The sequence below is a fragment of the Cyanistes caeruleus genome, chromosome 2 (genome assembly GCF_971803275.1).
Source record: "Cyanistes caeruleus chromosome 2, bCyaCae1.hap1.1, whole genome shotgun sequence".
Classification (NCBI taxonomy): Eukaryota; Metazoa; Chordata; class Aves; order Passeriformes; family Paridae; genus Cyanistes; species Cyanistes caeruleus.
Genome location: NC_141702.1, coordinates 80042126 through 80055965, shown reverse-complemented (window position 1 = coordinate 80055965; position 13840 = coordinate 80042126). Strand labels below are relative to the sequence as shown.

The following is a 13840-nucleotide window of genomic DNA, read 5'->3' as shown; positions in this document are numbered from 1 at the left end:
ATGTAAAGGGACACAGTCAACTGAATTTAAATCTGTTAATTTTGCCAAAAGGAATTATCTCAAATTGTACTTGCCTCTCAGTCACTTTTCAAGCTTTTTAAAAATCTTTTTTTAATTTGATTTCTGTTCAGAGAAATGCAGAGACAAGGGGCATATTAGGCCAGCATGAAATGTTAGACAATATGCAAAGCAGTGTTTGGATTCCCATCACTATAAGCACTATTGTAAAGCACATAGTGTCAACTAACTTTAAATTCTTGATTAAATAGGAAGCTTTAGAGTTCTTTTCGTTAGTTTTGTAATGAAGTTCCATAGTGGAGGGGATAAAAAAGGAGTGGGAGGAGGAAGTTGGAAGGCTGGGTATCAGTATTTTAGTACTTAATTTACAAAATTGTGTTTTAACATGGATTTTTCTTTGTAAGGTGATCAGTGTGAACGGGCTCGACGTCTCCAATCTAAAATGATGACAAATTTGGCAATGGCCAAGGATCGGTTGCAGCTTTTAGGTACCAGTTACAATTCATGACTTTGGAAAGTTTGTAATTATTTGCACAACTTCATTTAATGTATTCTTCTAAAATACTACTTGAATTTTTAAAGTGAAGGAGTCATTATCTTTATAGGGTCTCTTTAGTTTAATTTTTAGTTGATAGTAAGTGCTGTTGATGGATTTTGAAAATGGAATTTCATGACCCACTTTCACGTATAAAAGTAAATGAGAAGTCTTTATATCATAGCACACTTGACTGATAAAATGAGGAAGTCTTGATTAACTCCTGATGGAGTTCGTTCAGGATTTTTCTGTTAGTACTGTGGTGAAATTTAGGATATATTGCTGATCATGAGTGCCAAGTGTGCTTCCTGTAAGTGTAACTACTTCATAGTCTGTTGATTTTGCTATCACTTACATTAACAATTTTCCTTATTATTGGTAAATGATAATAATAATGTTGATAATAATTTTTTAACATCATGTAGACCATAAGGTTGTGAAATTCTAATTTTTTTGATTCTTTTCTAGTAGTGTTCTGTTTTAAAATTAGAAGGTAAGGTCACCTTTTTCAGAAGGATAGTGTTGTATAGTTTTAGCTTTATTAAAATTATATATATGCTTTTAACAGAGTAAAGATCCTCCCTTCAAACAACAGACCCATAGCTCTGTGTAGTGCATCCTCTAAATTTAAAACTTTGAAAATGCTTTCAGTTCAGTCAGTAAAATTAAAATAAGGATTATGTTTTTAATTGCTCTTTAAAGGTACACTAACAAATGTACTTGATTTTAACTTGAATATCTCTTGCATATCCTCTCTTGTGTGGAGTTCTACTAACTCATTCTTCTAGGAGCATGTAGAGCTGATGGGAAAACTTGGGCTCTTTTCTACTCTTTATGGTTCTGTGTTCCTAACTGGTGATTGACAGGGAAGTTGAGACAATCCCAAGGAAGTGAGCCCCTTTTGTTTCCCTTGAGTTCCCTGATGTCTTTAGTATTTTTTGAAAAAAATCAATGGGGACAGGAGGTGAAGGAGGCATCTGTCTTCTATGCTTTAATATGGGTGGTTTTTGGTACAGTTTTAGTACATGGAGAAAAGATATTTTCCACTTATTAGGGTTGAAGGCTGATTTCTAGATGTAATATGAACTGGGGAACAATAAAGTGCAAATGATTACATGCTAACAATCTTTGATAAGGTATGGCTTGTTGCTCACATCCTAATGACAAATAACTAGAATTTCTTCCTAGAAAAAAATTTGCTGTTTCTCAAAATTTAAAGTAACAGTGTTTGTATTTTGCGGGTAATGCTTCATCCTTGCTTGTATTACTGTAGTAGTGCTTGAAGTGTTGATAAGTTGCTTACTTGCTGTGATCTGATTGAAAAGAAACAAAGGGTAAAAGTCACAAAAACCCTTAAAGTTGAAGTATATTCATCTCTACTATTAGAATGTGTGATCACGTGCTATTTGTTTGCTTCATTCAGAGTGCAGATTGAAAGGTAAACAGATAGCATAGTGTTCCATTATGTTAGTTGGTGTAATGTTTTATTTCATTTTTATTTTTAAATTATCAGTTTAGTACTTTATTCTGCCTAGGTTCTTGTTAATTTTTACTGAGGATGTGCTTCATACAATGAACCTAAAAGTGAAATTTGGATAAAAAGGAGCAAGCGAAGTCGTGTGCCCTTTAGGAACACAAAATATATGGTTCGGAGAGATATTTCAATGGCTTTATATCCCTACAAGTTTGATCATTAGGGTTCTATTTGAGTAATATTTTTATGCCATCTAACCAACTTTGAAGTATTGACAGCATCTTTTTTTATTATTTCTGTTGGTCATTTTATGTGGATTTTATAGAAATTTAAGGTAATCTAGAGTTGAATTCCATGTGCCATTCTAAACACACTCTTAGCCTGTTACTTATAGTAACAGCTATTTGGAAGTGTTTGTGTGCTGTAAAGATCCTTTTTTAGTTGAATTAAGTATGAGGCTCTTGAAGCTATTACAGTTTAATGAAGTGACTTTTCCTATGAATTGAACTCATAAGAGTGTTTTTTCCTAGCTTTGTGGAATTTCTCCCTTTCTTAAGTCAGAAAAGGCAATAATAATTTCAGCATTAGCTGAAAGAATAAAACAAACCAGATGATATACCAAATATTTCATCCTGCTTGCTAGATGGAAATGTGATTGCAGAGTGCCTAACTCAAATGCTATCCAGTCAAGCAGGTTACATTGTTAGTACATAGAAAGTGAAAGTTAAATCATGCTGATTATCACTGTCCCTTGAGAAGTGCTCAGTGTTGTTGGGTTTTTGGGGTGTTTCTTTGTTATTTTTGGTTTTTTTTTAAGGGCTGGTACATTAGTTTAAGTTGCATGACCCCACTAACGGAGGGACTGGTGAGAGTGTGATGTCTGATCACACCCAGATGTTACCACTGTGTCATCACACCATCACACCATTGAGGCCTTTTAATGTTGGAAGAGGATGCAGCTACTCACTGTTGAAGGGTTTTCTACTTCGAGCCCTGTTTTCATCATGAGTCTAAATTTTGTGTTTTACTCTGTTTAAAGCAGTACTGTGACACAGTCTGAAAGCTGAAGTGACTGCTGTGTGTTTCAGGTCACCTCAAGGGGACTTTATCGCTTTGACAGTCCATTGACAATATTGGGTTGTGCTGGCTGTCAGGGGACTTGAAAGTTCTTCCATTTGATGTGGTGGTGGCCCCTCATTTTGACATGGTTTAGGACGTGTTAGTTGTGTGTTTAAACCTTGCTTCGGTGGTCTTCACACACTAGGTCTCTCCTGGATGATTGATCACCCATGTTAGAGTAATTAAATTTGATGCATTTAGAGTGACAGGAGGATATTTGTTTTCTACAGTCGATACACAGAACTTGGCAGCTTGTTGTTCCTATGGCATAGTGATGTAGTGATGGCTGTAATAGCCAGTGCAACACTATTCAGTTTTAATGCTATTTATGTATTTTACCTATCTGTGTTCTCTCACTTCAGAGAGACCTTCAGAGAGATTTCTGTCATGAGAAGTGCCTTCCTGTGTATATAGCATAGCTTCAGTATTTTGGTTTGAAGGATATATGTGACACATAATTCAAATATCTGTCATCAGTATCCTCTTTGGAAGGTATTAATATTCCTATATTCTGTCTGTATAGATATGGTCTTCAGTGGACACCTGGAATATTTCACTATCTTGGAGGAGACGGTGCTTTTTGCTTTAGGCTTATGTTACAGGGTAGCATTTTTTTACTAGAAATTAGTTTCTTGAACTCAAGCTATAGTGTTGCCTAAATAAGGCAGTGGCTGCAGTGCTGTTTGTTTGGTAGGTTTATGTCAGCATTGTACCTTCAATGATATCAATGAAATATTGAATGAGAATCTGTAAACTTTGTCAGTGTCTAGAAAAATAGGGAGGAAGCATTTAAGTGGAAGATGATGGTATCCTATAATTCCCTGGAATAATATTTAAATGCTCAATTTAATTTATTTTTGATATTCCAGAGGATCCTACAGCAATACTATCCCTAAGGAAAGGTGATATTTTGAAATTTTTTCATATTTTGAAATTTTATGTGCAATACTAAAATGACATGTCAGTAGGTAATGTGATGAGAGAACTCTGGATTGAAACTGGACAGCAGTTGGATTACATTTTTTCTTTTTTCTTTGGTTGTAGTTCTGGAGCTCCTGAATATGTGAAACTAGCTGAACATTGATAATTATGGTAGAACCCCAGTGTCAAATTGTAGCATTGAAGCAAACAGCATTTCCTGTACAAGCCAATTGATGTTATTATGGTCGCTCACTAGAAAGTCATTTTTGTTAAGCTCAGAAATGTTCTCCAAAACTCATCTGATTATCCTAATGCCTTAAAAGTCTATTAATACTAATTTTGTTTCCTAAGCTTCCTGTATGTTCTTTCCATTTGGGTTGCATGCGCTGGGCAGGGAGCAGACCATTCTGCTGCCTCCTTTGTTAGTACTGTGTCCACTAGAGCAGTACACTCTCTGCAGACAGTCATACTATAAGGACTTTGCTTACCCTTCTGGAGAGGAAAGCTTATGAGAGTAACTTCTTGGAAGTTGTAGAGCTTGTGGTTGTTCATAGGCTGTTTGTGTATGACTGACAGTTTTTGTTTGACTCTTCAAAGCTTTCAGTATAAAATGAAGTAAACCTTGTGTACGTGTACTAATCTTGAACCTTAGCTTTTCGTATTTGCCCGTGACTACCAAGTTTCCATTCTAAACCATATTTTGTTCAAGCTAAATGTTACTAAGCCATCACTTTAACTATGAGGTGTAAAGATACTGTTCAGGAAATCTTAGCTGTGAGTGATCAGGAGCAGGAAGAGGATGAAAGGAACAAAGCAGAAAGGTTAGAGAAAGGTCTGTAACAGGTAAAGAAGCCTAAGGAAGTGCTCGTGCTTGTTGGTTGTACCATCTGCAGGCTGTGAATGGCACTTCCTCTTCCAGCCAGGTTATTTATGATCTTGATTGTGTACGTTTTCAGTAGAGTTTGTCTGCCTTTGCAATATATGCTTTCATATTACCAGAGGACATCTCTTCTCTACTTGGCATCTCTTTTCTTCTAGCTTCTTGGTAGTGTTGTCTCTTGCGGGGGAGAGCAGAAGGAAGAAAAATGGGAGGGAGTGAGAGAGCTTGGTAGTGTATATGCCTTGCATCCTTATGGACCGTGGTTGGTTTTTAAAGTAGGAGGAGTGTGTGTGAAACAAAGGTGGGAGAGGGAGTAAAGGGCCCAAAAAGTACAGCCTAGAGGTTTTTAAGTGCAGTGGTAAAAGCCAGAGTGGTAGCTGGGCTATAGAGAACAAGTTGTCCTTAACTTTTCTTTTGTGTTGGCAGCCTTAACACCTCTTTGACTTATGGTTAGGCTGTTTTTCATTACTTCTTAATTTCCTTCTCCTTAATCTTTAGCTTTATAAATATTGTATTCAATATTTACATGATGTTTCTGAACTTAATCTTCCTAAAGAAGACAATTTGCATGACAACTTTATTGACTTCATTTCAAGGCAATTAAATATATAAACAGAGATCTCAAAAGACATTATTGTAATGTGTATATGGTGTTCTGCTGGAAGTTTGAAGGTTTCTGTAAAATGCTACTACTGGCTGTTACTACTTAAGTGGAACATTTATTGTGCAGAGAAGTGAGGACTCCTTGCACCTGGTCAAAAGTAACACCTTGAGAAGGACTTCCAAAATGTGTTATAAGCATAAATATTTATTAAATTAAATTGAGTTAGTCCTGAACATTGTTTTTGAGAGGTAACTGCAATCACTAGACTGGAAAGATTATTGTAATTAACTCAGCCATAAAGGATGAATTTTAAAGCTATTTTCAGTCATGCTCATACTAACAGAATTTTTTTACACACTTGCTGAATGTATAGAATAGATAGAAATATTCCTTTTATCTTTAACTATAACAAAGCCAAACTTGACATTTCTGTGTTCAACATACATAAATTTTCTTGGTTCATTTTTGGTTTTTGTTTGTTTATTTTGTCCTTTTTCCTCCCTCCCCCTCTGTTCTACTATGTAGAGAAGCTGCAGGCAGTTTTGCAAATTTCCAAGCCGCAAATGGAGGTCTATAATGACAGTACTAACCTGGCATGCCGCAATGGACATCTCCAGTCAGGTGGGTTTGGTTTTACCAGCACCTATTGAGGGGATGTCTCTCAGTTCCTGGTGTATTACAAGGCAAAATAATGCAATGCTATATTCTGGCCCCACCAGCTTTAAAATAAAATGATTTATATTTCTGTTTTTAAAGACTTTGTATAAAATACATTCCATCCTTTCCATGGCTTTGACAACACTGTTTTATTTTGTAGTATTCAGTTTTCTCTTGCAATGACTGTCCTAGAATCCAAATCTATTTACTAAGGCAACACTTTAGAAAATATTTCTTATGTAATATTCTTCAAGGAATTACATTAAACCTGTTATAGAAAGTGTCAGTGTTGGATATATAGGTTACATGTTGTATCTCCGTTAATTAGCTCTTCCTTTATGATACTGTGAATATCCATTAAGCAATTTTGAATTTCAGGGGGTTTTTACATCAAGAAAGTGATGCTCAATTGAAATGAGGGGGGGAATGACAGCAGCTCTTGCATTTTGTCAAAGAACATTATTTTAATCCTTTCCCAGAAGACCGAGACAAACTTGCTAAAATAGCACTAAAATAATAAACAGTAATTTTTGTCCATAAACGAGGTGTAAAGTTGTGGAAGTCTGAGAATTACCCAAAGTACTGAATGTTTGCAGCTGTGGGATCCCTGATGCAGTACCATGAAAGTCAGGGTGTTAACAGGCATCTGGGTTTCTTAAATGGCTGCTGCCTATGCTCTTGTGCTTGCTTTTTCTATCTTTTTGGGGTGTGGAGCAAGGGAGACTTTTTTTTAAGGACATACAAGTAATACACCCTTTTCTTAAAAGCATTGTAAAAAGGTGGTTATGCTTCAATCTGCTAATCATCTTGCTGCTGTTCTTCCTTTATACATGTAAAACAGTATTTTCATATGGATAGCTCTAATAATTTAAAAACACAAAGGATATGACAGACTTTCTTAGAAAGCTACAAAATCAGTTTGCAGGCTACTTCAGATAAGAGAACTGTTATCTCTACCTGAGAAGGTAGAGGTTCTTCAGAGGTACTGAGCCGCAGGGCTCTGGCATAAGCTTAGCTTAGTCTGTGGACAGTATTACCTGTCCTGTTGCCTAATCAGGTTGGGCTTTTTAAAAGTTCTGGATTTTATGATATATGAAACATGGTCATTCTTAGTTTTAACATAGTGTCTTTTTGCCCATCATTTGGTCTAAAATTACATGGCTTTCTTTTATTTGCCTTTAAAGGCCAAAGTCTCTACAGATGTTTTTGCTTTATCATTTTGTGTAAGATTCTATTCTTACTGCTGTGTTGTATGCTTTTTGTATTCCAAAGTGTTACTGATTTGAGATTCTTTGTTCTCTCAATATAGTATTTGTGTCAGCTTTTTTGACCAATTTACTTGATTCTAATGCAAATTAATACCTATCCCTGTCTTCAGCATTTGTGGTTTCCAAACTTTCACGAATAGCTAGAGATTTTTCTTGAAAGTTTATCTTCCAGATTCATACTGAGGTTTTTCAAGGCCTCATAGCAGTACTGTCACCTGCACTTCAGTTGCAGAGGGCTATGCAGTAACTTGTCTAAAGAGTAGTAACAAGTAGCTTTGACCCAAACCTTTACTTGGAAATAATATTACTTTAATATTCATCATTCTTCTTCTCATAGCAGTCTTAAATTAGATTTAAACGACTTACCTATATTTTTTCCCCTCAAACGTGCATGTTTTCCTTTCTACTGTGGATTGTTGTTTTCTTTTTTTTTTTTTTTTTTTTTTAAACAAACTAGGGAAGGAGATTATACCAGTCTTGCCAAAGGCAGAGTTTGAGTTTTATGAACTCATTTAGTAGTCATACAGTACTTAGAGTATTATAATTCCAGTGTATACCATTTTACACGTACATCTCAGCATGATGGATGGCCAGAGAAAGCATTACATTTCTGTTACCTCAACGTGAATACTGTGCAGCTAGCTAGTATTTTATCTCAGTTTTCACATGGAGGGAGTTGCTGGCCAGTCTTTAATAGTAGGCATATATTGGCAATGTTTGTCATGGTGCAAAAGTTCTATTTTTAATACTGAACTTTTCAAAGGAGCTCCCCAAGTAGAAGAACAGGTAGAAATAAGATTGTTTTTAACAGCATAATTTGACGAAAGCAGATCTCTGACTGGTGTGGCTCTGTCAGTTGAGAAAGGAGAGCAGCTGTAATTCCTGGCTTGTGCAGCTGTGCTACCATTGAAAACATGCAGCATGTCCTTCTTAGTTGCTGGAGCTTTCTCTTAAGTAGCTTTTATTACTTGCATCTACCTATTTGAAAAATCTGAATTGTGTTTTTGAAGAATTACAATTTTGGGGGCTGTTGTGAATGCTGATCCTGCATAATGACCAGTCTTGCAATTTCTGCAAGTTTAAAGCAACAGTTTAAAGTTTTTTGGGTTTTTTTGGGTTTTTTAAATGAAACTACATACATAAAGACATTTTTAGACTGGTGGATTTTTCTTCCAACTTGGTGTCCAGAGACCATGTACAATAACTTGTTTTAGTCCCTTTATATTACTTATCAATAGGCATATGTAGGGAATTTCTGAGGAATATTCCCTGATGATTTTTAAGATGGCACAACTAAAGGCTGGAAATTGTTCTGTGGTACTGGAATTGCTGCTATTAATTTGAATTTAGACTTTCTTTTGGATGCTTAAGAAGTTAGACTAGTAGAAGCGAGTTTATTGACATGTGCTTTAATCTGGTTTAAATGCAGAAAAGAAACTGGGTTTGCTTTTTAGAAATATAAAGGATGTTGTTATATTAAATAAATGAGCTACCACTGCATAATTTTAAGATTGTTTTTGCATTTCCAGGTATTTAATATAATCAAGCTTCTCTTAGATTTATTCAAACGTATTTGTACTTTGTCTTTATTTAATAAGTATCCATATTATAGAATATACACTTTTAACGTTTCTCTCTGTAAAGGAGTCAGAAATTGGGCACCTGTGTCTGCAGCTTATTGCACTTTAACCAAGAGAAAACCCCAGACAAAATTTTGCTACTTGCTTGTTTGTAATTTGTGTTGTGTGTGTATTTGGATGGCTGATTAAAATTATAGGGATGCTTTCAGGACCAGACAGCTATTATGTCTGTGTAATCCAGTGGTGTTAGCCTGGAGCTATAAAGTAAATTATTCTGTCCAGAATTAGAGAGTAAAATCAAACTGATAAAACATCTATTATTATCCTGTAAGTATATATGAAGCAGTCAGTTGAACTGTTCGTCGTTTCAAATACAGTTGAAAAAATTCCATGGTGTCTCTTTGTGATTAGAATATGTTTTAGGTATTTTCATATTGTTTTAAACGGAACAGTGAAACATTTGGCAAAAGGCTGCTGGAGATACTGTGAAGGCTTTATTAAATAATTTGCTATGTATTTCCAGTCTTTCAGTAGATAACAAATAAAAGTGAATAAGAAATGTGTTTGGGGGTTTTGCATTTGTCATGGCAAAATATTTATCTTGTATAATGGAGTGGTAGGAGCTATCTGACATATATGTGATATTACCTAAAATACCTTATGCTTTAGAAATAGATAAACTTTAGATAAACTGTAATTCTGAACAATTTGATAACATTTTTATTTGTTACTTCAATGAAAATTTGTACAAAAAATGAAGCTTCCCTCTGGAATTGATATTCAACAAACAACTACGTTCATGAGCTGTTCACCAGTGCTTCTTTATGTGTTACCCATCAGGACTGACAACAAAACTTGGAAACTTACCAGTCTTGAGTCCTGGAGGTGCAGTTAGACTAAATCATAATTTGTATTAAACCTTGTTTCTTTTCCCTTCTTTCCTTCCTTCTGTTTTCAGCGTCCTGAAATGCTCCTTACCTGTGCAATTTTATGATCCTCAAAATTGCAGTATCTGTGTAGTGTTCTCAATATGTGGGAGTAATTCTGGGAGAGTGAGATAATTGAGCAGCATGTTAAGGTGAAGGACATGGAGAAAAACTAATTTAGGTTTTTGAAGCCTTCCCGTGTTGACTTCAAGCCAGGTGTGCAAATGAGGTTGAGGCAGGCTAAAAAAAACCCAGCCAAACTGAGTGCCACCTTTTGATTAAACTGGACTCAGTCAAAGTGCTGAGTAGCTAGATGTGTTAATAGATTCATACACTGCTTTTTGAACTTGAAAGTTGCTAAGTATGCCTAATTTTAAAGAGTTTTTGACTTGGAAATTCCTGTGCGGGAATGACTACGTAAATGTATCCAGGTCTGGAGTTGTGTGTGATTTAGTCAGTAACCAGTTTTGGTGTGGTTTTTTGTTTGGTTTTTTGGGGGGTTCATTTGTTTGTGTTTGTTTGTTTGTTTTGTGGGAGGGTTGTTTGTTTTGTTGGTTTGTTTTATTATTTTGGGTTTTTTTTCTTGTTTTGTTTTGATTGTTTGTTGATTTGTTTTCAACAAGAAACATACTGCAGGTAAATATGCTTAATTATATTCTTCAAGTTGCCTTGTTTCTTACATATTGATACATCTGCATTGTGCTTTGTGATCCCTGCAGAGTTTCTGTAACTCTAAAAAGGGGTAGATTTGTGACTGAAGAAAGGTTTCAGAAACTTTTTCACTGAATTGTTAAGGATGCTTGCAGGCCATGTAGAGATTTGGTCCTGGTAGGATGTTTAAAGAGGCTGAGAACAAAGTTCTTTTCCTTAAGACCTAGCACATCAAATTGAGTTGCAAGTTTCTACAACCTTAGTGAAGACACTTGTAGTTGAAATCTAGTTTGAACTTCCTTACCTTTGACGCCCTGTTTCTCTTGCCTAATCAAAAGTCTCCTTAAACCTTTTAAAAAGATATAAAATTAGGCAGTATTTATAGTTTCCATCACAGACAATGGTACTGTACTAGACAGTTTCCAGGAGTATATTCCCACCACAAAAATCTAAATCTAATCTAATCTAAAGCTGTGCTCTAATCATTAACCAGCCTGACCAACTTGCCTGCTTGCTGTATCACCTTACCTCTTGATCTCTGATTAGATGTTTTACAGTTGCCATTTCTGTGCCAAGGAACTTTATTTTATCGAATATCCCATATGGAGAACATAGACATCAAGCTCTATTTTGTTTACTCTGGACCAAAATGGCTTTTTGTAGTTTGATGACCTGTGGCCAGTATTTCGAGTTTATCTGTCACCTGATTTGAGACTTGCCTGCTTCACCATGGAGGTGAATAAGTAATGTGAATGGAATGTCTGGTGATGTTTAAATATATTTTAAGACTTACTTTTTAATGTAGGAAGGTAAGCTGCTTCAGAGTTGTCCATGCAGAATTTCCTTACACCTAAAGGTTCCTAAAGTGAAAGCAAGTTGAAAGAAAAAGCACCTGACAGTCACTTGCAAGTATAACTACTACTGTAATTTTTCCAGATTAAAATGCTTTGGTGAAGCTTCTGTGTGGAAGGTGCTAGATAATGTTAGCTGGCATCACTTAAAGAATCACTACTCTGAATCCAAAGGCTTGAAATTTGGGAGTTATTGTAATGATTGTTTTTAAGAGTTTTTGGGAAAGAAGACTGCAGACCACAAGCCAGAAGGCTTTGCATCATCTCTGACTTTCTAAGATGGCTAACTCGGTTCATTTTGAGAGTTCCTAAAAATTAGAATTTTGACTGTAGATGAAAACAGCAGTCAATATCCCCTTAAAAACACTAAACCTCTTTAGAAATGTCTATTATTCTTCTATAATGCAGTATTACACGTTTCAACAATTCTGTCTTCTAGTTGCAGTTAACTTCTAGTTAATGGTAAAAGCACAACTGCTGCAAATGTTCTCATGGCACTGGTTTTCTTTATAGAAAGTGGAGCAGTTCCAAAAAAGAAGGACCCCCTAACCCACACGAGTAATTCCCTTCCTCGTTCAAAGACTGTTGCAAAAACTGGATCCACAGGCCTTTCAGGTCACCACAGAACACCCAGCTACAGTGGGGTATCATCATCTGTGTCTAGACCAGCACCTAATCCTACGCCTTCAGCTCACAAGGTATAGTGGGGATAAATATGGAAGTATACACTTGAAAAATCAAGTGTAGATTCCAGAAGCAGCTTTGGATTTTAATGCCTTAATTGCAGTATTGTAGCAGCAGAAAGTTTTGTGAAAAAACTGAAACTCCAGATTTTTTAGCTGGGCCTCTTGAGGTATGGTGCAGAGTGGATTTTAGAAATGGGAGGGCATGAGGTGGGTGCATGGGCAAAAGGATTTTAAGTATGGTCACAGAAAGAAATACTACTTGTTTTTAAAATTGCATGGGAATTGTTTCTAAAATTGCATGGGAAGCTGAGTGAAAGTTACCTAGAAGAAAAATAACTTACTTCTAGTATGTAAAGGATGGACTGAGAAACCTCTTGCTCCAGAACTACAATATTTTTCCCCCTACATGTTCTTCTCTTCCAAGAGGAGAACATACATGCTCAGGTTGTTCTGCAACCACATTGAAAAGCAAATTGTGGTTAGTCTGGGACTGAAACACAGAAGTAAGTCCTATAGTAAGAATACAGAAAAATACTGCATTTCTGTTGGCCCATGTTTTTCCCTTGCATCCTTTTTGTCCAGTAAAGTAGAATAAAGAGCAGAATAGACTAAACATTACTGTTCTGTTAAAACACTGCTGGTGTAATATTATATGAAAACTTTAAAATGACCTGTTATCAAGTATGACAACATTTGGAATTCTTGCTTATTATTCTTGTATTGAGAACCTAAGATGGTTTGTGACGCTTATTTCCAGACAACGCTGGGGGGAAATACTGTAGTTAAATAAATGAATTATCAAACTAAAAATCCTCAAATCAAAGACCCTTCACCACTGGAGCTTAAGATGCTCTTATTTGTGGCTGACTAATATGGTAATACAATTTGTAGCAAAATACAGCGTTAGAATATTGGATATTTGTTAACATGCTGTTTTACTGGAACATATGAAATGTAGATCTTATTTTGCTTAACACTACTCTTTCAAAGTATTGATCTGGGGTTTTTGGGTTTTTTTTCTTCCCCTCTCTCCAGGCTGCTCCTAAAAATAGCAGAACAAATAAACCTTCTACCCCTACAACTGCTCCTCGAAAAAAGAAAGACACTAAGATATTTAGAAATGTGGACAGCAATCTTGCTAATCTTATCCTAAATGAAGTTGTTGATAGGTAAGTATGAAGAAAAGTAGGCTTTTCAGTCCAGTAGATCAGTTTAGCATTCAGTACCATCTTGGACCACTTGGAATGAAATGAATACTTCCACTTTGTTGGGGCTTTTTGAGGATTTTTTGGATGGCAAAAGGATGTTTTAAGATACTCAAGAATATAAATTGTTGATTTTCTCAAAAGGGTTCTGTATAAATAGTCAAATGCATTAAAACAGTCAGCTGCAGCTGAAAAAGAGTATCTCATTGTTAGACTAATCAGTATTCCATTTCTTTGTTAGTGGGCCAGCTGTCAAATTTGATGATATCGCAGGGCAGGAACTGGCTAAACAAGCTTTGCAAGAAATTGTTATCCTTCCTTCTCTTCGACCTGAGGTAAGTAACTGGGTATTGTGATCAATCTGTGACAGGATCAAAGAAATGTGCTGTGGCTCACAGATGAAATGATGATTCTTTAATCCTGTTTTTACTAATTGTGATTATGATGGGTAGTTGTAGGGTCCTA

General features: G+C 35.8%; 1 protein-coding gene across 5 annotated transcripts in view; it reads left to right on the top strand.

Annotated features, from left to right (window-relative positions):
* The window catches only part of SPAST (spastin), a 40036-nt gene that overhangs the window by 5520 nt on the left and 20676 nt on the right, over positions 1–13840 (top strand). For 2 of the 5 annotated variants that reach the window (XM_023923811.2, XM_023923810.2), the window contains exons 3-7: positions 423–506; positions 6077–6172; positions 11998–12182; positions 13206–13339; positions 13617–13710. In XM_023923811.2, the coding sequence (XP_023779579.2) occupies positions 423–506; positions 6077–6172; positions 11998–12182; positions 13206–13339; positions 13617–13710 (593 nt within the window). The remainder of the gene's footprint in view (positions 1–422; positions 507–6076; positions 6173–11997; positions 12183–13205; positions 13340–13616; positions 13711–13840) is intronic. The other 3 variants (XM_086878130.1, XM_086878129.1, XM_023923812.2) reach the window with 2 other exon arrangements.